At 43.3% G+C, this 26,550-nt stretch overlaps 1 protein-coding gene across 1 annotated transcript in view; it reads left to right on the forward strand.

Moving 5' to 3' along the window:
- Positions 1 to 25,169, forward strand: part of LOC309559448 (class I histocompatibility antigen, F10 alpha chain-like) — a 62,323-nt gene extending 37,154 nt beyond the window's left edge. The window contains exons 5-6 of the mRNA XM_082262715.1: positions 18,899 to 19,017; positions 25,054 to 25,169. Coding sequence (XP_082118841.1) covers positions 18,899 to 19,017; positions 25,054 to 25,059 — 125 coding nt within the window. The 3' untranslated portion in view covers positions 25,060 to 25,169. The remainder of the gene's footprint in view (positions 1 to 18,898; positions 19,018 to 25,053) is intronic.
- The last annotated feature ends 1,381 nt before the right edge of the window (positions 25,170 to 26,550 follow it).

The following is a 26,550-nucleotide window of genomic DNA, read 5'->3' on the forward strand; positions in this document are numbered from 1 at the left end:
CCGTTTTATTCCTTAGGCCTCTTTCACACGGAGCGGACCGTATTTCGGCACTTTTTTTTTTTTTACGGACACGGATGACACTTGTGTCATCCGGTCCATATGTCCGCATATCATCCCATCTGTTTGCGGATGATATACGGACATAATGTATGTCTATGGGATTACGGATGTCAGCGGATGACACCGGTGACATCCGATTTTGCATCCGTTCCGTTTTTTTAAACGGAAGAAAAATAGGGTTCTGTTCCGTTCCAAAAAACGGAACAGCCCTGAAAGGACGCAAATCGGATGTCAGCGGATGGTCATCCACTGACATCTGCAATCTCGTTGACATGCATTATGTCCGTATATCACCCGCAAACGGATGGGGTGATATACGGACATACGGAACGCCCGTGTGAAAGAGGCCTAAGGGTGTCTGATATAATATATGTAATGTTTGGGGGTTCTGGTTAATTTTCTAGCAAAAAAATGATGGTTTTTACATGTAGGAGAGAAGTGTCAGAATTGGCCTGGGTGGCAAGTGGGTAATTACCATAAGTAAGTAATATACAAATAATTATTATATATTGTTTAAAGGGTAATTTACAATATTTTAAAAAACTGTACTTGAGCAGGTGGCTTAACTCCCTTAGCGGTATCCCCGAGCGTAACTCGGGGTGGATTTTCTATGCTAGGATCGGTATCCCCGAGTCACGCTCGGGGTAGATGTGCAGAGCGTGCAGCGCTGTCCCTTACCTTCTCCTGGCGATCCAGCGATGATCTCCCATTGCTGTGATCGCCAGCCGAGATCCCTGCCGCTCGTCCGTCGGTCTGATGACTTCCTGGTTCCGTTGCATGGGAGCGGAACTGGGAGGGAAATTCAAATGTTGCACAAAACACAAACACATAACATTTATATTATATAATATATATATGTATATATGTATGTATGTGTGTATATATATATATACACACACACACACATATATATATATATATACACATATATACATATATATATTTATATACACACACACACACATATATATATATATATATATATATATATATATATATAAAATATATAACGCATGAATTATAATCTAATCAATAATATAATTTTATTATATAATATAATATATATATATATATATATATATATATATATATATATATATTATATATTATATATTATATAATAAAATTATATTATTGATTAGATTATAATTCATGCGTTTGTGTTTCAAATTTATCACATCTGGGATGTCTACTAGAGTCTTGTTTTGGTCAGGTTTAAGTCAGTAATTACTAAGAATTGTAGGCCTATAATACATAACGCCAAATTTCCATGCAAAAAATTGTACCGCTTTTGGTACATAATTCCTGACATAATCATACCGCCAGGGAGGTTAACAGACAAATTACTGAAGATTGAAGTTATAACTTCAAACCAGTAATTTCACAGTAAATAGATAAATAATAAATGATTATGTTATAACATACAGGTCCCTCTCAAAAAATTAGCATATTGTGATAAAGTTCATTATTTTCTGTAATGTACTGATAAACATTAGACTTTCATATATTTTAGATTCATTACACACAACTGAAGTAGTGCAAGCCTTTTATTGTTTTAATATTGATGATTTTGGCATACAGCTCATGAAAACCCAAAATTCCTATCTCAAAAAATTAGCATATTTCATCCGACCAATAAAAGAAAAGTGTTTTTAATACAAAAAAAGTCAACCTTCAAATAATTATGTTCAGTTATGCACTCAATACTTGGTAGGGAATCCTTTTGCAGAAATGACTGCTTCAATGCGGCGTGGCATGGAGGCAATCAGCCTGTGGCACTGCTGAGGTGTTATGGAGGCCCAGGATGCTTCGATAGCGGCCTTGAGCTCATCCAGAGTGTTGGGTCTTGCGTCTCTCAACTTTATCTTCACAGCATCCCACAGATTCTCTATGGGGTTCAGGTCAGGAGAGTTGGCAGGCCAATTGAGCACAGTAATACCATGGTCAGTAAACCATTTACCAGTGGTTTTGACACTCTGAGCAGGTGATTATGTATAGCATAACCATATATTATTTTGCTTGATCAAAAAAATACCTTTTCAGCAGCAGCAGATTCTCTTAACTGTGTGAGAAAAACATGGGATTATGGGTAAACCTTATACCAATAAACCCATGTTTTTTCCTTGTAGGTAAGAGGGCTGGACTGGAAGGGAGTATTGTCTTTTAGACACATGCCCCCTTCTATGACACTGCAATGAGAGGAGAGCCTCCACTGCAGCATTTTATTGGACAGCTTGCACCAATGGTGCTTTACCATTGGTCCAGGGCTCCATCCAAGCTGTCTATTGAGCTCAGTGCCTCTGACAAGAAATCAGAGGCACTGTGAGCTCATCCTCTCAGTCTGCTGCAAACAGATTCTGACAGGCTGCACAAGAAGCCCCGTATCTTGGGAACCATAGGTTCTTACCAATGGAGGGGTAGGACTTCAGGTACCTACCCCCCAAATTTGAGGTCTCTGTGACCCCAGGTCACTGAGCTACCACCCTCGAAGCGCAATCATTTTTTTATTTATGTTAATGGCAGGAGAGGCTCTGCCTCCCCTGACTGCACATCCCTACAATCTGGATGATGCTATAAGCTGGTATCCTGATATCAAATTATGCCATTTCAAAAAATTGTTATGTCACAATGTTAAAGTGGAGCTGAAGGCAAAAAATGATTGTAAACAGATTTATTTCAGAAGAGGCATGCAGTGGCTCTTCTGCAATGAAATACATTTACCTGCCTATTTGTAATCCCCAAATAAAAGTGTAGCACTACCCCCAAAGAGCCACTGGAATTTGGACCTATTTTCCTCTTACAGCAGCCACAGTTAAGCAAATGGTATTTTCCAGACACTTCCAGATGACTCAAACAGTCTAGGGGTTTTGTTTTTTTAGGTTTCTTGTAGAGCAAAGAACTTGGGGGATCATGGGATGCCCCAAAATCAAAGAAAGCTGTGAACTTCAAACAAGCAAATGAGGAACTGCTAAAGTCTCTGACTGCTAAAGTCTGCATACAAGTGGGAGAAAAGGTTCAGCTGAAATAAGGTTTCAAGATGTCAGCGTTGAAGAGACAGCTCCTGGCTGTATTGCTCAGCACCTGGCTGCTCTAGACCCAAGATAGATATTGGGGTGCTCCTGTCACTAAAGCTGTCCCCTTGGTCCCAGACACATGCGATATGGCACTACACTAAAGCAAAAAAAGCTGCACTTAGCTCAATTGGTTCACTCCAACATAATCAAATGAGAGATAGAAATTCAAAAATATATATCAGCTGCTGCACATATGTCAGGATAAACATAAACAGAATAATAAAAAGGGAGGTGCAGCGCTAAGAAACTGAGATATATCAGTTTGAGACAGTCCATAAAAGGTCCAGCTGATTAGCTGATTAGGCCAGTAAATGCCACCACCACTGAATAAAACATCCAGCTGATTAGGCCAATAAGTGCCACCACCACCGAATAGCACCAAACACACTGCCTCTTACCGTCAGGCTGAAACAACTGTGCGGAGCATATATCCCAGGTACAGGCTCATGCAGGTTTCCAGGTTTCCTTTGGACCCCCATCCACACTCACTTAGACTAGATAGTCTCACTGATTTGGACCGGGTAGCCAGGTTTCTCCCAGAGAAAAAGGATTATTAGATGGCCCCAAGGATAATAAAAAAGCTCACATTGCAGTAATTTAGATCAAACCCAAATTTATTAAACATAAAGATGATTCACTTACAAGAACTCATGATGGCTTCAGCGTGTATATGTTGTTTCTAACCGTAAAGATGGCCGCTACGTCCTCCTGGTTTATTCAGCGGTGATGGCACTACACTGACCTCTCCATTGAGTAGTTGCCAAGAAAAAAAATTAGGGACACTTTTTTCCAGAAAGGCAGTGTAGGTGGAATCATATATAAAAAACACCAACTTGTCCTAATTGAAAAGAATGGCATCAGCAGCACAAACACAATGTGGTCATAAATAGCACACAAATGTACATATCATATCACAAGTAAGTAACATGAAAGAAAAGTATATATAAAAAAATAATGGTCAAATGAAAGAAATGTTCATCAGATGTTGGTGCTGTGAGGGGTTAGCTCGGTAGCGGGGTTCGTTACACAGAGAGATAGCCGAGGAGTGGTTGAAAACAACAGTCTATGGTTTATTCTTCCAAATTTCTTCAACATTTGCAAGCATCCAAAACAGCATAATTCAAAAACAAACATAAAATAATCCCTGGCCACTTGGGGCGTCTACCTTCACACACAGGAACCTACCTATTGTGTCTGTCCCAACCCACTGCTGGGCCGACACTGCTGGTCATACAGCAGAAGACCAACAGTCTTTGTTTTCTTTGCACACAGAAAGCATCCAACACTTCACCTTCAGAAGTCTTTCAGCTGACTGCTCTCCTCAACTCGCACAGCTCCAGGAGGCATTCAACTCACTGCTCTCCTCACTGCTCTCAGCTCCAGGAGGCATCCAACTCACTGCTCTCCTCACTGCTCTCAGCTCCAGGAGGCATTTTTTCAATCCGTAGTCATCCTCTGGATAACTTATAGAGGCCTTAATTGCCTCATCCTGAACAGCTGAAGCTTTTTCAATGTCCTTACACCTTTCTGGCTACCTCTGCAGCCGACAACCTATAGTAATTGGTGAATTGTCTACACAAGGCAGAAATGTATCTCCCGTCTGTGACAACGCCCACAGTCCAAGTCGCCTGACAAGTCGCGCTAGTGTGAATGGGGTCTTATACACACAGTGTTACGAGCTTTAGCCGGCTCTCTTTGTTCATGAGCAAATGCAACCTGAGTGCTACTCAGCATACCACCCTTACTCTCCAAAGAGATACTTTTGCCCACTAGGGTGGCTCCACAGTTGTCCTGGGAAACCACATACCTCACCCCTGTGGGCTCATGGGAGGTTTCCCTGGGTATCTCTGCAGCACCTGTCACTAGGGAACCTGGCACACAGACTGTTTTGGTCACCCCTAGTACATCTCTCCCAGCACTCTACTGTATTATACCAGGCACATACAGAGTCCTCAAGTCTTTTTGAGTCTCTAACCTTGCTGCAGGTTGAACTTCAACCTGTGTCTCCCCACTGCTCTGGGTAGCACACTGCAGCAAGTCCATTTTCACACCTTGTTTGGATCTGCCAGCTGGACGGACTCCCACTTCACTGGAATCAGTCCCACAAACTGCAACAGTCTTACCATATCCTGTAGCAGGTAACTTTGGCTTCATTTGCGTGCGTAGTCGCTCAGCTGTATCATCACAAGCTACTGCCTCTTTGTGGCCATAATGCGACACTGCAGGCTTTTCAGACTCTCCAGCAGTGTTCCAGAACCTGGGGCAAGTAAAGATCCCATGCCCTATTTGACTACACTCAAAGCACGGTACTGGACGCTGAAATTTAACTCCTTGGCATCTCCTTGATGACTGACTCTCACTCGTTGTCGCAGGATACCACTGGTCACGATCATCAGCAGACAGACTCCTTGGATCCCAGACATCCCTGCTGGGCTGGACGTTGCTGCCACGAATGACCTTACTCCTCCTTTCCACACGCTGTTGTCCACCTGGATTCCTGTTGCCAGGGACAACCATACTCCTCCTTTCCACACGCTGTTCTCCACATGGATTCCTGTTGCCAGGGACAACCTCTTTCACTTTTCCTTTAACTGGAGACAAGGTGATTAATTTACACCAATTCACAGCAAATTCACACTCTGAATTTTCTGGCGTGGCTGGGTCATGTGGTAAATAACCCTCTAGCCACAGCAGCCTCTCTCTTGCCTTAGTAAGGATTGCATCCTTTTTTTTCTTTGACCGCCCCATCCTTTGCAGTCATGTAACAGTTCACAGCAGGAAAAACATTTTTTTTTTTCACAGGTACACCCCCTGCAACACGCAATGCCTTTTGCCTGGCTGCACTTCTGCACACAGCCAACAGTGTATTGTTTTTTCAAGCTTGTCATAAGCAGCTGCCTTTTCCTCATAGCATTGATTAGCAGCTTCAAGGTCTTTCTGCAGTTTCTTTTTCACCTCTTCAACATTTTCTAACGAACCAACACTTTCTTCCATTCGCTTTTTCATATCTGCTATCTGAGCTTGCAGTGTTTTGAGACTTGCATTTGCTATAACCAGTTGTTTCAGTATCTCCTCCATTTTGGGTTTACTTTAACTGCCCGCGGCACTCCACCATATGTGAGGGGTTAGCTCGGTAACGGGGTTCATTACACAGAGAGACAGCCGAGGAGTGGTTGAAAACAACAGTCTATGGTTTATTCTTCCAATTTTCTTCAACATTTGCAAGCATCCAAAACAGCATAATTAAAAAAAAAAAAAAACATAAAATAATCCCTGGCCACTTGGGGCGCCTACCTTCACACACAGGAACCTACCTATGGTGTCTGTCCCAACCTACTGCTGGGCTGACACTGCTGGTCATACAGCAGAAAACCAACAGTCTTTGTTTTCTTTGTACACAGAAAACATCCAACACTTCACCTTCAGAAGTCTTTCAGCTGACTGCTCTCCTCAACTCGCACAGCTCCAGGAGGCATTCAGCTCACTGCTTCTCCTTAACGCACACAGCTCCAGGAGGCATCCAACTCACTGCTCTCCTCACTGCTCTCAGCTCCAGGAGGCATCCAACTCACTGCTCTCCTCACTGCTCTCAGCTACAGGAGGCATTTTTTCAATCCGTAGTCATCCCCCGGATAACTTATAGAGGCCTTAATTGCCTCATCCTGAACAGCTGAAGCTTTTTCAATGTAAGATTCTGGTACCTCTGGTACCCTTATCTTCCATCTCTTTACAATATGCGTTCCACCTTTCTAGTTAGGTGGTACGCATACACCTTTAAGACGGATGACGTCATCGCCGAGCGCCGCAGAGCGGCTATTTCAACCGCCGGCGTTCTCACTCACATCGTTCGTTCAACCTGCCTTGAGTCTCCACATGCTTCCAAGCTTGTCTCGCTGTCGGAACCTCCAGCCGTTGCTCCTACCTGGAGCGGACCGGAACCTCGCTACTGATCCCTGTATCTCGCTACCGGATCGTTTCCCTTTACTGGACTCTCCTACTACTAACTTATTTGTGATAAGTACCCCACAGGGGAATCCTCCATAACCTTACTTATACTACTCTCTATCATCTGCTTTGATACATAGATTGCTAGCTCCTAAGTACACTACCATCTATCATCTGCATTTGATACATAGATTGCTAGCTCCTGTATATACTACCATCTATCATCTGCATTGATACATAGATTGCTAGCTCCTGTGTATACTACCATCTATCATCTGCACTGATACACAGATTGCTAGCTCCTGAGTCTACAACCATCTATCATCTGCACTGATACATAGATTACTTGCTCTTTAATCTATTACCATCTATCATCTGCACTTTGCACAGATTGCTAGCTCTTGAGTCTACTATCATCTATCCTTGCACTGGGTTAGTCTATCCTGTATTTGTCATCTGCTGTCCTTACCACCTTTTACCATACTCGACTACTAACCTATCTGCATTCCACCTGATACCATCTAGTACTCTCCTGAACATACCTAGCAAGTGCTTACCAACTTTATCACTGTTCACACCTGTCCCTTCAGCACATCACCTTCATACTATCATATACATCTATCACTCCAGGAACATCTTATTGAGTGTGTATATATCTGTATGCTGAAGCTGACAGGCCCACAGTGATGAGTCTTGAGAGTTGGATCAGGTTATTCAACACATCTCTACATGACTACTGAGTGGAGATTTTGCAGCTGTAAATCCAGCCTACTATAAAAACGCAGAAGCGGTACATTCAACATCCTTACACCTTTCTGGCTACCTCTGCAGCCGACACCCTATTGTAATTGGTGAATTGTCTACACAAGGCAGAAATGTATCTCCCGTCTGTGACAACACCCACAGATTTACCTGACTTCCTGTCACAGTGCCTAAAGAGGGAGTCCATATATAAACATGCTCGGTAATCAAGGGTGAAGAAGTGAGCCAAAATCTCAATGTGCAGCTTTACAAAAGAGGGCACCTCCTAGTCCTCCACCAATGTGCTGGTCACCCCAGGAGAATTGAAAACTCACCAGAGGTATATGCCCACCCACTTTAATGGATAGGGCCAACTCACATGTTATACAGCCTCCATACACTGGGTTAACAGATATAGCTCCCTCTGCACTCAGATAAGGTAAATGCTGATTCAAAACTTCCTAAGTATATCATAGATGAACGTCCTCCTTTTCCTCCAGTAACACACCGTCTATATGGGTATATGCAAAAAGCAACAGCCCCACTAGTGTGATACCGTTTTGATAAAAGACCAAATTTATTCAAACTCTTAATACAATGCACTTACAAAGAATACACTTGTAATAAAGCCCATCCAAAAAATAGGTATAGGTGCCTCCGTAACCATCCTGGGTACTCACAACCTCTCCACGCTGAAGGAGTCTCTCACAGGGATGTCCGTTCCTCACCTCAGGGCTACTTCCGGTTGCCATATGGTCACACCTTGACGCGTTTCGTCATTTCTGACTTTCTCAAAGGGGAGTGACCATACGGCCCGGCAGACCGGATTTAAAGTCTCTGATGACACAGCTGCTGCTGGCACAGCTGCCACATAAACAGCCTCAGAGATGGCAATCAACCATCGGATGCAAACAGCAGATATAATAGCCTCTAACACAAAGCCCATATTATGGTAGAGATTAACACTACGGGACAATAGATGTCAGAATAGTCACCGCCGGGGCATCTAAACCCCCTTAGCCATTAGACTGGCATCAGGACTGGTGATAACATCCAGCCCATAATACTTATATGCTGATACATACAAGGGGATAATCGGCAAACAGTTTATGGGCAGTAAAAGAGTATTACTCAATAGGAATCCCTAGTAGTAGAAACCACCCTCACAGTACAGACCCCACAGTAGAAGAAGCCCCCCTCCTAGTACAGACCCCTCAAAATGTGAAGCCCCCCTCCCAGTACAGACCCCTCAATAGTAGAAGCCCCCTCCCAGTACAGACCCCTCAATAGTAGAAGCCCCCCTCCTAGTGCGGACCCCTCAGTAAGCCCCCCTCCCAATATAGACCCCTCAGTAAGGCACCCTCCCAGTACAGACCCCTCAGTAAGGCCCCCTTCCAGTACAGACCCCTCAGTAAGCCCCCTCCCAGTACAGACCCCTCAGTAAGCCCCCCTCCCAGTACAGACCCCTCAGTAAGCCCCCCTTCCAGTACAGACCACTCAGTAGTAGAAGCCGACCTCCTAGTACAGACCACTCAATAGTAGAATACCCCTCCCAGTATAGACCCCACAATAGTAGAAGCCCCCCTCCCAGTACAGACCCCTCAGCCCCCCTCCCAGTACAGACCACTCAGTAGTAGAAGCCCCCCTCCTATTACAGACCCATCAATAGTAGAAACCCCCCTCCCAGTACAGATCCCTCAGTAGTAGAAGCCCCCCGTCTCAGTGCAGACCCCTTAGTAGTAGAAGCCCCCTCCTAGTACAGACCCCTCAATAGTAGAAGCCCCCTCCTAGTACAGACCCCTCAATAGTAGAAGCCCCCCTCCCAGTACAGACCCCTCAATAGTAGAAACCCTCCTCCCAGTGCAGACCCCTCAGTAAGGCACCCTCCCAGTACAGACCCCTCAGTAAGGCCCCCTTCCAGTACAGACCCCCTCAGTAAGCCCCCTCCCAGTACAGACCCCTCAGTAAGCCCCCCTCCCAGTACAGACCCCTCAGTAAGCCCCCCTTCCAGTACAGACCACTCAGTAGTAGAAGCCGACCTCCTAGTACAGACCACTCAATAGTAGAATACCCCTCCCAGTATAGACCTCACAATAGTAGAAGCCCCCCTCCCAGTACAGACCCCTCAGCCCCCCTCCCAGTACAGACCACTCAGTAGTAGAAGCCCCCCTCCTATTACAGACCCATCAATAGTAGAAACCCCCCTCCCAGTACAGATCCCTCAGTAGTAGAAGCCCCCCGTCTCAGTGCAGACCCCTTAGTAGTAGAAGCCCCCTCCTAGTACAGACCCCTCAATAGTAGAAGCCCCCTCCTAGTACAGACCCCTCAATAGTAGAAGCCCCCCTCCCAGTACAGACCCCTCAATAGTAGAAACCCTCCTCCCAGTGCGGACCCCTCAGTAAGGCCCCCTCCCAGTAAAGATCCCTCAGTAAGCCCCCCTCCCAGTACAGACCCCTCAGTAAGCCCTTCTCCCTGTACAGACCACTCCGTAAGCCCCCCTCCCCATACAGACACCTCAGTAAACCCCCCTCCCAGTACAGACCCCTCAGTAAGCCCCCTCCCAGCAAAGACCCTTCAGTAAGCCCCCTCCTAATACAGACCCTTCAGTAAGCCCCCCTTCCAGTATAGACCCCTCAGTAAGCCCCCTTCTAATACAGACCCCTCATTAAGCCCCCCTCCCAGTACAGACCCCTCAGTAAGCCCCCCTCATAGTACAAACCCCTCAGTAAGCCCCCCTCCTAGTACAGACCTCTCAGTCAGCCCTCCTCCCAGTACAGACCCCTCAGTAAGCCCCCCCTCCTAGTACAGACCCCTCAGTAAGCCTCCTCCCAGTAAACACCCCTGAGTAAGCTCTCCTCCCAGTACAAACCCCTCAGTAAGCCCCCCTCCTAGTACAGACCACTCAGTAAGCCCTCCTCCTAGTAAAGACCCCTCAGTAAGCCCCTCACCTTCACTCCCCAGTACAGATGCAGTGCAAGTTTTGTATCCCCTTCCAGCACTGTGGTATGGTGCTCACATACCTTCCTCTGATGATGATGATGATGATCCCTTGTCATGCAGAGCAGTCCTCATGCTCATGGAAGAACAGAATCCAAACCAAGCAATGCCAACAGCCCGGGAACAGTGTGCACACAGCTTCGACACAAGGTGAGAAGAGAAAGTAGCAATACCTATCCTGGCCAGTACAGTGCATAAACTAGGCACAGAGCGCAAGATAGGAGAAGTGTAAAAACAATACACCAAGCCCGCCCCTGCTCTGTGTCAGTGACAATCTCCAACTGTTCGTGACACAGATGGATTATCAGGATTCTTCCCGGGACTGGAGCCGACAGGGACATTGGTTGGATTTCCGGGAATGTCCCAGCAAATCTGTAACTGTTGGCACCTATGCCATTGCTTTGAGTGTGATGGCTGGTGTGTACTTATCCATTCCCTTTAAGAGCTTTTTGAATCCAGAAAGGTGCTGTACTGGCCTCTCTGCTGCACAGGCTGATTCTGGCTTGCCTTGAAGTCTCCAGCTAGAGTGGTGTTCTGGAGCCTTCCTCCTCTATCTCTCACCACCTGCTCTCTTCTTGCCCCAGAGGAGCAGAGCCCTCCAGCACATGGATCCCTTTCAGATGGCTGGACCCTGGACCCTCCTCCCAGACTGCCAGGCTTCTGAGCATTTATAAGTCGTTTCCCCACCCTCTGGGCCTGCCTCCCTAGGGATTAATGAAAAATTTATAAATATTTAGGCTGCAACCTCTGTCCCTCCACCCACTATGTTCTGGAAATATCCAGATAGTTCCAGAAGACCGGGCATGTAACAGAGCCATAGCCTGTCTTTTTAAGTGCCTGATAGCCGGGTTCTAAGACTGTACACAGAACTGTGAATGTGCAGACATTACTTGATAAGGCCGGTTCACACATCTCCAGGACAGCCACGGAGCAGACAGCAGAAGAGTCATGTGCATCTTTGGCTCCGTTTCAGGTCCGAATTCAGCTGAAATTTGAGACCTTTATTCCCAATTTATTATATAGATATAGGGATGGAGGTGTGTTACCAGTTGGTTCTATATCTTTACTCAATTCATATATATCTAATTTCATTCCTATTTATCAATTATTATTCCCCCATTTTACATCCAGTATCTCCAATGGGATTTTCCCCATCTAGTTATCCTTTTATATAGTTACTTTTTTAAGAATTGTTGTCACTGGTCCATCCCATGTCGTCCCCTGGGAACTGCGATGCGCTCCACCCGTTTCCATCCCCCTCTCCCCCGCCCCGACATATCGGCCGGGAAGGGGGCGGGGGTGGGGGCGTGGTCGCGGCCGCAGCGCCTCGGCGCCACAGCCTTCCGTGCAGAGCATGACGTCCTTCCCCAGCGTCGGCATATCTGCATGTGATTCTCCACCCGCGTTCATATCTGGGACGCCATCCTAGGTAGATGCAGTCGGCCCGGTGGTGTTCCGAGATCCTGAACTGCCCGTGACGCTGGGAGCCATCTCTGCCTCTGCCATTGTGTAGGTCCATATCCTTGCACCTATTTCTATCACCCCTACTAATTTATTCACACTGGTTATCAATTTTGCTTGTTTTGCTCTCCCTCTCATATTGTTGGTCACATATGCTTTCTGGTTTTCCTTTTCTCTATCAGTAATTTGATGGTGAGTCACTTTTCCTTTCTATCTGCACTTTCTATATTGTTCTCTGGTACACCACGTCAATACATGTCTTGGCTGTGAGGTTTCTTTACTGTTCAACACCCCACCTATCTGGATATCCGGTGGTTAGCTGTACAATCTCTGTTCACTCTTTACACATGTGGTCTTGGGCCTATTTTATCTTTATACCCATATGATTGTAACCTTATACCTATTATCGTTTTAATATCTCTTAATAGAGCCATACCTGACAACTTAGCCTGAGACCCAATATGGCAATTCACGCTATGTCTATGGACTTTGCGCTTTTGGCCTTGCGCTGAGTTTTTCTTGCTCCCTCAGTTCCCTTCCGGACGCATTTATGGGTGACTAACAGCCTCATTGACAATTATTATCCTATTGTAAGTCATTTTCCTTATATATTCTCCATTATATCCCTCTATTGGATGCCATGTAATTTATGTCCTATTTTTTTAGAATACAATTGTGCCTTCTCCTGATGAAGTGAAACTCTTTTCACGAAACGCGTCAAGCTAAAGAGGCCATGCATATCTATTATCTATTTCAGCATGCGTCCAATCATTATGTTGTACCTATATTTTATGTCTGTTGGTCTATTTTTGCTATTGTTTTTACAATTTACTATGGTCCTACCATATTACCCAGTTGTATACTGTCTATGTCCCCCTTGACTGATTGTATCTATTGTACCTATGCTAACTGCTATTAAACATGTCAATAAACACATGATGTTGATCATATGCCTTTTTATGCTTACCAGCAAATACATATGTACTACCATTATATCATTATGTGTGAACTGGCCACACCTCATACAAAGTCCCACCCTTTTATTTTGTGAACACTATGTGTTCCTTATGTTCATTTTATGTTTATCATAACAGAAATGGAGACTCTAGTGCACGAGTCTCATTTAAAGTCCCATTTCCCTCATATTTCCCTTTTCTCGAGCCCCCCCTTCCCTCCCCATTTTTTCCTTTATTCCCAATTTATTATATAGATGTTTGACTGATACGACCCTTCTCATGCCAGGGTTGCCACCTTCCTCAGGTCACACATAACGTGCCCAACTTTGACAGTACAACATGACCATCTATTTTTCTATGTCAATGTACCATCATTCCATTGGAGGTCTCTATCATCCTTGGCTGCTCTATTCCACTTCAGCCCTTCATTTTTTCTTTATGATAAGTGTTCCCACTGTGGTGATCTCACCTCCATTTTATTCAGTGCAGGTTACTGCACAATGCCCTTTTTTATATTGTTGTTCATGAGGGTTTAGTACCATTACTGCACACACATTGCTTGAGTACTACTGTCCATCATCAGTGCTGTTTTTGGCACTGCTTGGCAACACTTTCCACACTCACCGCTATCCCAGCGTCAGTAGTGGATACCGAGCACGGCCATACGGCAGCTGATGATCTTATCTTGCAACTTTTCAATTGTCTTGAGTCCGGTCTTCAATACATGTGACAATGTTGTCAATGTCTTTTATGCATGGTGTGTTTGGTGGAGGTAGTATTCCATGCATATCATCTTTTGATTTTTTTGATGTTTTTTCTATCAATAAAATGTATTCTAGGCACATTACTTGGACCATTTAAGTACCTTGTTTCTTATGAGCTTTCTCATAGTTGTTTGGGCTGTACTGTTGTTTTTGGTACCTTGATCCACATCTTTAATCTTGACGAGCTAATGCACTAGATTGGTAGTCTATTGATACCACCATAGCCCCTCTTTTACTAATTGTTGCTGTGCTCCATTCGTTTTTAATTTTTTTGGCATCCTGCTTGCAAGGACATTCACCTATTTATCCTTCAACCACTGTGTGCTCATTGTTGCTGTGTGCTTTGGGTCATTGTCATGTTGGAAGGTAAACCTTCTTCCTGTTGACATTTTTCTGGCAGAGGGCAGAAGATTTTCCTCAAGACTTTGACTATACTTTGCCCCATCCGTTTTTCCTTCTATCCTGACAAGTGCTCCAGTCCCTGCTGCAGAGAAACACCTCTATAACAGGAAATTACCTCCTCCATGTTTTACTGTTGGAATGGTGTTATTTGGATGGTGAGCTTTATTGGATTTCTGCCAGACATACAGTATAATTTGGTGTTGAGGCCAAATAATAAAAATTTTAGTCTCATCTGACCATAACACCTTTTTCCATGTGTCCTCCGAATCTTCAAGGTGCATTTTGGCAAAGCTCAGTTGTGACTGCATGTGACCTTTCTTTTTTTTGCAATCCTCCCATAAAAAAAAAACATATTTGTAAAGAATTTGTGATATTGTTTTCGCATGCACACAATGACCACTCTTTACCATAAATTCCTGCAACTGCTTCAGAGATGCTTTAGGCTTCTTGGTAGCCTCTCTAACCAGTTTCCTCCTGGCTCTTTCATCCAGTTTGGAGTGACATCCTGATCCAGGGTGGGTCTGTGTTTTACCAAATACCTTCCACTTCTTAATAATAGACTCCACTGTGCTTCTAGGCATTGATAAAGCCTTTGAATCTTTTTGTATCCATCTCCTGACTGTCCACAACTTTATTCTGGAGATCCCGGTGACAGTGCCTTGCCACCCATAGTGGATTGTTTGCTTCAGTTGTACTACCAGGGACTGAAATACTCCAGAAAAGCTATTTTCATGATAAGCTAATCAAAATGACCACAGATGATTACAGTTGAAATCAGACATGTGCAGAGCGGAAAAAAAATATTTTGTTTAGTTTCAGATAGATTCGTTATGTTACTAATTTTGTTTCGTTTATTAGTTTTGGAATTTGTTTAGTTTCGCTTTGTTAAAATCCCATTTTGTTTACTCATTTTCTAACGAATTCCAAATTTTCAGTATGATTTGAATTCAGATCGATCAAAAAATTATCAACCAAATCGAATTCTGTGTGTAGAATAGCTGGTGGTTAAGAATGACACCAATAAAAAAGTCAGAAAAAAACAGTGTGGGGTCCCCCCAATCTATACCAGACTGTTTGGGTCTGGTATGGATTTTAAGGGGAACCTCATGCCAAAATTTTAAAAAACATTTGGCATGGGGCCCCCCAAAATCCATACCAACCCCTTATCCAAGCATACAGCCCCGTAGGCCAGGAAAGGTGGTGGGAGGGAAGAATGAGCACCCCCCTCCTGAACCCTACCAGGCAACATGTCCTCAACCTGGGGGGGTGCTTTGGGGCAGGGAGGGGGCTCTTCCCCACAAACCTAGGCAGTGGTTGTGGGGGTCTGTGGGCAGGGGGCTTTTCGGAATCTGGAAGCCCCCTTTTACAAGGGGGCCCCAGATCCCAGCCCCCCCATGCGAATAAGTATGGGGAACATAGCAGGGTGGATAAAAATCAATTATTTTTTTTTTAATCTGATTTTTTTTTTAATTTAAATCCGTTTTTTATTTTTATCAAATGTATTTAATTAAGATGCTTTTGGAGTAAAATCTAGTTTTCTTTTTAGGATACATTAATAATTTACCTTATTCCGCATGAAATGGAGCTTAGTTATGTAGCATGAGGCTGCATGTTCTACACTATTAACATTTTTAGTAAATTCAATGAATCCAAGCTCTGCAAGCTGAGATAACGCATTCACACAATTTCACACTAACTACCAGCAAGAATGAGTGCTTACATTTAAAGAGCACCTGTCATTTCAGATCCATCATGGCAATGCCTGTTAGCGGGCATCCACTCACCTGCCGCCACGTCCCTCACCTTGTTGTGTCACTTCCACATCACCAGCCGTCCCATTAAAGTGAATAGGACTGTCGGTGAGTCAACAGCGGGTCAGAGGAGGAGCCGCTGCAGGACAGAAATGACAATTGTGCTTTAAAAATTATGATTTAAATCTAGTTTATTTAAATCAAGCCTTTTTACTAGTGATTTAAATCAAGTCCACCCTGGTACCTAGTACCCCACCCATTCACCAAAAAAGTGTAAAAAGTGAATAAAGACAGTAAACGAGTTTTTGACAATTCCTTTATTAAGAAATTTAAAAATGTCCCCAGGGATCACCTAATGGGTCAATGACATCACAAGGGGGAGGAGAGGAGATGGAAGTTTGGTGGCAACATCACAAGATCAGTGTTTCCACGGCTGGGGAGACGCTTTATTCTAACGTTTACAGGGCTTTGCTTATAGCGGTCCTAAGAGGTGGCTGGGGACATTTTTGCAGTCATTTAAAACACCAGAATATCAGGGTCTGATCTTCTCCAGACAAAACACAAGCAAAACTTAAGCAGCACGCCTTTTGCCATATCGGTCTATTTCCATCTCCTCCATACTTGCATTTAATCATCAAGTGACAAGTTAATTGACAGTAATGATTTCTTTATCAAGTTAATCCGCCCCTGAAGAAGCTTTGTATAGCGAAACATGTCGGGCAAGGATTCGAGTGGTGGCCTTATAGCCCCACACTAATATAAGGAGGATCTTACTTGTCAAACAGCCTTGAACTGTCACCAATACTTTGTTGGTTATGTATTGATTTTTTGTATGTTGTGTAATGTCAGTGTGTAAATTTCATTGTTTTTTAGACAACAATAAAGTAATCTTTTTATACATATGTATGAGTAGCTGTACAATTTTGAGTATGATACCGGTAAAGTCCCCTCAAGCCCACACGTTACCAATGTCCATGAGTAGGAATTGGTATTACTAGACATCACTTTGCCTCTTAGTTATTAAAGAAATGTCAGATGGGAGAGCAAGCAGTTAGCAGGAGCGTTCGACAAGGCTGGAGGTGTTTTTTTTTTCTTTCTTTGAGTCCGGCGATGTGGCAGGCGTCATGATTGATGATGAATCTTCATCGGGGGACATTTGTTTTTAATTTTTTAATAAAGGAATTGTCAAAAACTAGTGTATTATCTTTATTCACTTTTTACACTTTTTTGGTGACTGGGTAGGGGTACTATGTACCCCATACTCATTCACATGGGGGGGCCAGATTCCAATAAGCCCCCCCGTCCACAGACCCCCCATAACCGCTGCCTAGGGTTGTGGGGAAGAGGCCCTTGTCCCCCTAAAAAATGTCCCCAGATTTAGATTAATCATCATTCATGATGCCAACGATACCACTGGACCCGAAAAAAAAAGGAACCTCTGGCCTTGTCGAATGCTGACACCGCCTGTCTGCTCTGCCATTTGACATTTCTTAAACAGTTAAGGGGCAGAGTCACCAGGGTGTCCCCCACCCACTTGTGATGTCATCGACCCATCAGGTGAAATACGGGGGACGATTATTTATTTTTTAATGAAGGAATTGTCAAAAATTTGTGTACTGTCTTCATTCACTTTTGACATTTTTTTGGTGAATGAGTAGGGGTACTATGACCCTATACTCATTCACATGGGGACCAGATCTGGGGGCCCCCTTCTTAAAGGGGGCTTCTAGGTTTGCATAAGCCCCCCACCCGCAGACCCCCACCGCCAAGCATTGTGGGGAAGAAAATAAGGGTCTGCCAAGAATTTTTTATGATAAGTGTTCTGTTTTAATTTTGGCGTGGGTGAAGGGCCTGGTATATATTGGGGGGACCCCACGATGTTTTTTTACAAATTTTCTATTGCCGGCATTTTTTTGTTTACAATTCAGCTCCCAGTGGGGAAGCCCGCTGACAGCTAAAAAATCATCTGTTGACAGGGAATGCGGCAGCCGGCCTCCTGGACTGCTGCTTACCAACCAGCTATTATTCACACAGAATTTGAATCGGTTGATCATTTTTCGACCGATCCAAATTTGAATCCTTCCAAAAATTTGGGATTTGTTAGAAAACGAAGTAACAAAACTAAATTAAACAAATTTCAACAAAATTCATTACAATTTCATTCAGAGTTTTAGATAAATCTGAATCTCAGAATAACCAAAAATTCCTCTGAATTTACATTTGGACCGAAACGAAATGCACATGTCTAGTAAAAATCTCTTTGTGTGCCAATCAGAAGGTGATTAGCTACACCTGATTGAGTTTACATGTCATTTTTAGGAGAGGGTTATTCCTTTTTCTAACTCAGATTCTGTTTTTGATTTTTTTTTTAATTTTCTGACATGTTGGGGTTCTATCTTTCATTTGGATGTTATAAGTTTCACTGAGTAAATACAGCTGGATAAAACAAAAACTGTGTCTGTCTTAATTTCAGGCTGCAACGAAAAAATAAATGTGATAATTTTAAAGGGGGGTGATTCTTTTCCATACCCACTGTACTTCCTCTTTACATTGTATCTTCCTCTTCTTGCAGGAAAGGAAAATGTAAAAAAAAAAAAAGTGTAAAAAAAAATCAAATTAAAATTAAAAATAAAGAAAAAATAACAAGATCAATGTTTGCCAGGGTAGTGTTAAGGTCAGGGTCAAAGGTCACAGTTAGTATACTCAGCAATCCTCATATGTCATGCTTCTCTTGTGTTTTCCCCCAGATTCCAGTGCAAAGTCTAAAAATAATATATCTGTAATTATCGGCATCTGTGTTGCTATTGCTATAAAAGTGATGATGATTACTGCTGTTGCTATTGGAGTCATGGCATACAGGAATCGGGTGAGTGTTAAAATAAATACGTGTGACACACAGCAAAGTTCCTTTCATTATATAGAGAACTAAGCATTGGCTCCCCATAGACTACTCAGGAGGAGGCTGAAATGCCCACTTGCATGTTGGAAACTTACAAAGGCTAAAGGGCGGTATGGAAATGCTTCTACCCCAAGAAATAATCCAATGTCCTTTGTGGGGTCTGAAAAGAATACTTTTTTACATATTTTGTCCACATTTTCCCAGTAGGGTTTTGTTTTGCCTTTCTGTAGACCCAGAAGTTGGAATTTGTGTTCAAATTGATGGGCATTATTTTGTTAACCAAGTTAATGTGTATATATATAGCTATTTTTTATAGATCTGTTTAGAGAAAGGAAGGGATAAAATAATTGGAAACATATTTTTTTGCTGCCTGTGACACACAGGAGATCTTCCTTCACATCCAGTTGTGGAGATGCAAAGAAAAGTGAAAGGAAATCACTAAAAAAGAGAGAAATTTGTCCTCGGACCAATTGTCCTAATTGAAAGTTCAAGGGGGCCGAATACTTTTGCAAGGCACTGTATATCCAAAAAATACACAGTCGCCAGGGAATCAATTTAGGATCATTACTGACAAGTCCCCAGGACAGCTGCACACCAGCTCCATCCAGATATGGTCCAGTGAGGGAGACAATCCTTCTCCAGACCAGATCCCTTATGGTGAAGTCTTACAACCATCTCCAGAAAATTTCCAGGTCCTCAGCTCTGCCACAGCTGAGACCTTACAGAACAGCTACACAGTCCACAGGCTTGCTTCAGATAGGCAGGAGCCTCTGAGGATTTGGAACCCCCTAAAGAGGAAGAACAATCTCCCCAGGGCTTCAGAGTATTTATTCCCTCCCCAGTCACCTTCTGGATACTCCTCCTTAGGGATTGGCTACATCATTATACATATTTAGGTTGGTTAGTTCCATCTCCCACTATGTTCTGGAAGCTTCCTCCAGAGAAAGAGGGAGCAATCAAACTCCCAGCCTGTGAAACCCTGAACAGACCAGAACAAACAATCACTGCTCCCTTGACTACATAAGGGACCAAACACTAAATGTGCATCCTACATTAAGAGGGTGCTACATAACTAAAGACATTTTTGTTTTCAGTTTTGGATAAAGTGGAGAAGGACTAGAACACCTGTCAGTTTTTATTGCTATCTGTGCCTGTTTACTGTTATCACTGAAAGTGAAAGAAAATATCAAATTTGGGGATGTCTCAGAAAAGGAATAGAGGGGAAAACCTTCCAATGGGGACACTAGTTCTGGTGATGCACCGTGATGCCCTTGTTCTAAAATTTCATCGGACTCGTGAAAATTCCGGACCCTCGTCACTTCCGGTGACGCTACGTCACCACCAGCTGGTGCGAGCCCCGGTGCGCATGCGCACAAGACATTTTCCAGGTCCGATGAAATTTTAAGACTTAGCGAACAGTTGACTGAGAGGAGGCGGGGCTGAGGCACCGGTGTATGTGCGGTCCACCAACTCCACTTCCGGGTCTATGCGTTCCAGACATAGATCTTTTTTTTTTGTTGTTTTCTTTTCTATCATTCCACACATTTACACACATTCCCTTTACTTCAATGGAACGGAAAGGCGGACACTCTTTTTTTTTTTTTTAGCACATACCAACACACTGTGCAGGGGTCCAGAAGCACTGCATTTCCCATGATGCATTTCCCTTTTCTGCTTAATATAAATACTAATTATGATTACGATGAATATTAAACATTTTATTATTTCTCTCGATGTGTGTAAGGGAATGTGTGTAAATGTGTGGAATGATAGAAAAGAAAACAACAAAAAAAAGATCTATGTCTGGAACGCATAGACAAGGAAGTTGAGTTGGTGGGCCGCACATACATCGGTGCCTCAGCCCCGCCTCCTCTCAGTCAGCTGTCAAAGGATATGAAGAAAACCATTTGGAGCAAGCCTATTACAAATACTGGTCTCTTTGGGAAGGTGTCCCTAAAGCATCAAACAAGGGAGACACTCAGGTTGGTAGCGAGAGTAAAGCCCCGCACGTACCGAATGTCGGCCGAACGATCGGCCGTCTTTTGTCTGGTGCTGTCCTGTCGGCTGAAAAGTGCTAAAGACTGCACACGAATTTTGTCGGCCAACAACAGAAGTGATGTCATGTGATGGTTAACTTTCCGTGTCTTTTTTTTCTCAGAGCATGCCCAGTCTTGCTAATCTGCTGTTTGTCGGCCGAATTCTGTACTGACTTGCGAACAATCGGCCGTTCTAGTGACGGCCAACAAAAATTTTATAGCCTGCACACCCGATTCTGTTCGGCCGAAAAGTCGCTGTCGTTTGTCAGAAGCATCATACTAACAAGCCGACAATCGGCCGATCGTTCGGCGGCAGAATATTTACGTCCGACAATCACTACGTGTGTACGGGCCTTTAGGCTTTGTACGAGATTCAATACCAAAGCCCCCTTGATATAAAAGATTCTGAAGAAAAATTTGAAAATATTGAAACAAGATCCCATCCTTAGAAACAATCTGCCCCCCCATCCCAATATGATCTATAGGAAACCAAGGGACCCGAGAAGTATGGTAGCCCTGAGCAGGATTTAAAAAGTTAGGAAGAGAGGACTAAGTAGCTCCTGTACCACCATTTTTTACCAAAAAGGTAGTTATAGGTGTGGAGTCAGCAATTGTGGCACCTGTGCGTTCATGTGTCACCACAAAAAAGAAGTGATTGTGACAAATGGCAAGGCACATGTTATCCAGCAATTTTTTAATTGTGGCACCTCCTACGTCATCTTTGGCTTGCTGTGTCCTTGTGGGCTTTTGTATGAAGGTTGTACATCAAGCCCACAAAGAGTGAGAATAGGTAAACACAGCAGCAGTATCACTATTTTAAAGAGAACTACTCAGTCCCTCGGCACTTTGCAGATACAGTATACACAACAGCAGCACAGAGGGTCTAAATGTTTTTGGCATTGAAGCTATTGGTAATACTCTGGATAATGGTAGAGGAAGGTGTAAAGCCGAAACGCGTCAGCATTTGTCATGTTGTCACCGCTATCCATGTTGGAATAAAGTATTTTACTTGGAAGACTTTTCATGTGCCGGCTTTATTCACAAAGCATTTGGTTTGGACGTTCAGCCTGAGCACCAACACTTAGCTCTTTATCTTCCCACAGTGCGGTGGAGCTAGGGTGAGTTACTGTTTATAATGGTAGAAGACACTGTAGGCTTTGTACTAGAGAAGAATTCTGGATCTTTATTTTAGGATCTCTGACCCCAAAAGGGTTGAATGAAGATATAGAGCTTCACTCTGTAATGTAACCTTACTCCCTTGCATTATGACAACTATCTGTATAAACCAACTGACCAGGGGGTTGAACTGGTTACCTTGTTCTGTTATTCAGATTTGTTTGATGGTCCTCATTCTCTTATGCTCATTTTATTTCTATCTCCTTCTCGTCTCCCCATATTACCTAGAAAGGATAAGGTCATGTCTACTTCTGCATTTACATAAGTCTCATTATATGGGTAGTGGTTGCACCTTGCAGTAGTATTACACAAATGACTCAATCTGAGTCTCCAGTGAGGTGGACCTTCGGCCTCGAATTTTAGTAAGACTGTGGTCCACATATCAGTAGGCTTAGTGAGGTGGGTATGGTGCCACCCTACTTTATTTATGGGCTGGAATTTTTAGGTGGATTTGTATAGACATATGTGGGTGGCACTTGGGTGTGTACATGTACGTGCACACATGTATGGTTTATTTATTTATTCATCTGACTATGTGTGCGCTTCCACATGCATGTACACATATGCAGCACCACTCATCATCAGAGGGACATTAGTCCCGTAAATTACATCTTTTGCTTGTTGTAGTCTCAACCCCCTTTTAGGCAAGGCAATTAGGTCCTTCTTAAATTTGTCCCAGTGTTTTACCTTTTTTAAGTCAGGACTGGTAGGTCCATGTTTTACCTTTTTAAGATCAGGACAGGTAGGTCTGTACGTATTTATGGTTGTATCCTTGCAACCGCTGCATGCCAACAGATATAATTAAGACTGCCTGCATGCAAATGCATGGAACACCTGTGCATCCTGTGGGGGCAAAGACAGCCCATCGCACGGGTATATGCATAGATACACCCCAGTGAATGAAGCCTAAAAAATGCATTTTATGCACTTTAACTTTATACTTATTATTTATTTTAATTTCAATCCAACTCCACCTTTCCTTTCACCTTAAATATTTTGTATGGGCCAAGTTGGCCCAAACAAACTTACGTTTACTTATTGTTGTGGCTACTGTCCGTGTTGCCAGTCCTGTATAAACTGTAGCATCCACTCCATGCAGTATATAGCACTGTGTTATGGCAGTGTTTTGAAAGAAAAAGAACAAAATCGAGTTTGGCTGAGGGCTGCTCAGGCATTCACAGTAGACCTGTAATATTTATAAATACAAGGCTTCCTCTGAATGCCTTAATTGTATAGTTAGGAGGATGACATCATAATCTCCATCTCAGTCAATTCGAGGAAGCCTTGTATTCATTAATAAAATACAAAGCTTTCTGTGAATGGCTGAGCAGTGCTCAGCCCAACTCGATTTTGAAATAGCAGAAGATGGAAAGTACCTGTATTGTTGCTGGACAGTAGGGATGATCGAACGGCTCGAGTCGACCATCGGTTTGACCCGAACATTGGCTGTTCGAAATTCGGCCGAATTCCGAACTTTTTGCGGTAAAAGTTCGGAGTTCGGCCACCAGAACCGCCCAAAATGCAGTCGGACAGGAACTGGGCTTTAAAAGCCCGTGATTGGCCCAGAAACATCAGTAAAAGCCGATTGGGGTGACTAGGGGGTCCAGAGGCCAATCAGGAGTGAATACGCCCCCCATACGCCCCCCAGTATATAACATAACCCCGCCAAACCTCTAGCACTGTAATACAGAGGTTGTGGAATAGAGTGGAAGCATTTCTGTTACTCCTGCTGCTTGTAAAGTGTCATTTTGCAATTATTAGTGTGAGGAAAGGGATATGCAGTGTAGTTAGGGTACTATATACCACTATAGTTAGATTCAAAAATCTAGTTTTTGTAGGGATAGTAAAAGTATCAGGGTGACCGTAGTGTAGTTTAGGGTGACCTGACTCTGCCATGTCAGGCTGACTGTAGTGTATTTTAATGTGATCTGACTTTGCCATGTCAGGGTGACCGAACTCTGCCATGTCAGGGTGACCCCACTATGCAGATTCTGGGTTAGGGGTATATATATATATATATATATATATATATATATATATATATATATATATATATATATATATACCCCTATACAGAAGAAAAAAAACGCCTGAAAAACATCTGAAACAAAAACGCCCAGGTGTGAAAGGAGGGTAACACCATCCCTGCGCTGCTGAAATTCTAAGAAAAAATTTCTGTTTTTTTCTGGTTCTGGACATGCTACAGAGCTACAGAGCTGAAACTTCACAGGAACACTTTTTAGACCCCCAGACACTAAATCCAAAGAAATCTCATTTTTTTTTTTTTCAATAATTTTTTCAATAATTGGCTCTCTATCAAAAACGACAATTTTTAAGAACTTTTTTTTTGTGTGTGATTCATAGTCCCTGGGGTATGACCCAGAACCCTAGGCACTTTTTAGGGGCATTTATTAGGTTTTAGGGCTTCAAAATTGTGTTTTTTGATTCCAGAAGTTCGGGTCCCGTTGATTTCAATGGGGTTCTGGAATCCAAACCGAACTTTCGGGAAATTCGGGTGTTCTGGTCGAACCAAACTTTTTTCAAAAGTTCGATCATCCCTGGACAGTGCCGCATACGTTATGTAGCTAATGCTACATACACTATATACACTGCAGACAGTGGCCACAACAATTAGTACTAGAAATAGTTATTTTGGGCCAGCTTGACCCAGACAAACTGTTTCCATTGGAAAAGGAAAGATAAAATTATGCTTTAAACTTACATTGATGACATCGCACACAATTTTAAAATAACGATTTAAAATAACGAACAAAATGATTTTCTTTTACAGCACTGAAGCTGTGTGAAGATGACTGCCTAAAGGAAAACGAACAGACTCTCCCAGTTCTGCTTTATCTGTAATTTGTCTATTAGTCTTTATATTGGAATGTGTTTGCAGTTTTGATCTTTTCTTTATGTAGCCAACAATACTAGATGTTTTTTTTTTTTCAGACTACTAAAAGAAAAAGCACCCATATGGTAAACAAAAGGCTGAGTCTCTGCAAGCTTTTACTGTACCAGGTTGTTACTGCAGTCCCAGATCAGTGGGGAATCAAGGTTTACTCCATTTTCCCCAGTGACATATGTTCATCTTATGTGAGCCCCAAGACTAGGTAAAGTTCAAGTGTGGCTCCACTTTACAAAATGGTATTTATTAAGGTACTGGATCAACACCGTCAGGTCCTGGACCAGTAAATGTCAGAGTGTGGCTCCAGTGTTCCCAGTGATACCTGTTCATCTACTGATTCAACATGGGTGATATTCCAGACCTGTAAAGATTCAAGTGGGGTTATATTGTCCCCAGTGATATGATATCTGTTTATCTACTGGCAGGGCCGCCATCAGACATTTTGGGGCCCCTTACACAGTTTTAGGCCTGGGCCCCCTGGTCCCCCCATCTCCCCCATCCCTAGACCTGACCATCTACATTCCCCTGGGCCCGGCCACTGGCAGTCCCACTGAGTCCAATTCCATGTCCTCCTCTTCCAGTCTCATCTCCCCGATCCCATGTCCTTCTCCTCCTCCTCCTCCAGTCCCATCTCCTCCATCCCATGTCATTTTCCTCCTCCTCCACCCCATGTGCTCTATCCCATGTCCTTCTCCTCCAGTCACTCCTCCATTCACATGTCCTCCTCCTCCAGTCACATGTCCTCCTCCTCCAGTCACATGTCCTCTTCCTCCTCCAGTCCCATCCCCCCATCCCATGTCCTCCTCTTGCAGGAATTCAGAATCCAGGATAATTCAGCACAGACACAATGAACAGACACATTCAGCAGTGTATGAGCACAGTGTCATATCCCAGGATCACACTATGGGGTTTTAACTCCTCCATAATTTAGCCACTTTGGAAACAAAGTGCTTACTTTATGTATACTTTTTATACGGAAGTAGAATTTCTAATAGGGTTATATCATTGCATGAGATTTCCCCTCACTTCCTGTCTTAGTGTCACCAGAACAGGAAGTGGGGGAATATCACTGTGGGGAAATAGCTTGCAATTGTTGCCTTATAATGTCCATATTATATATAAAATTGCTGGCTATATCCCCACCGGGAGATTCCCTCACTTCCTGTCCCGGTGACACCAAGACAGGAAGTGAGGGGAAATCTCCTGTAATGATATAACCCTGTTAGATGTTCTAGTTATGTATAAAACTTAAGAATATACAAAGCAAACATCTTTTTTTTCCCATTTTGGCGAAATTATGGAAATAAAATGGAAGAAACATGATTTTTTTTGTCCCATGGCTTGCAGGAAAAACATTTTTGCTTGATTCCCCCATCAACA

This window comes from Pelophylax lessonae, assembly GCF_965119305.1.
Source record: "Pelophylax lessonae genome assembly, chromosome: 7".
NCBI classification, from domain to species: domain Eukaryota; kingdom Metazoa; phylum Chordata; class Amphibia; order Anura; family Ranidae; genus Pelophylax; species Pelophylax lessonae.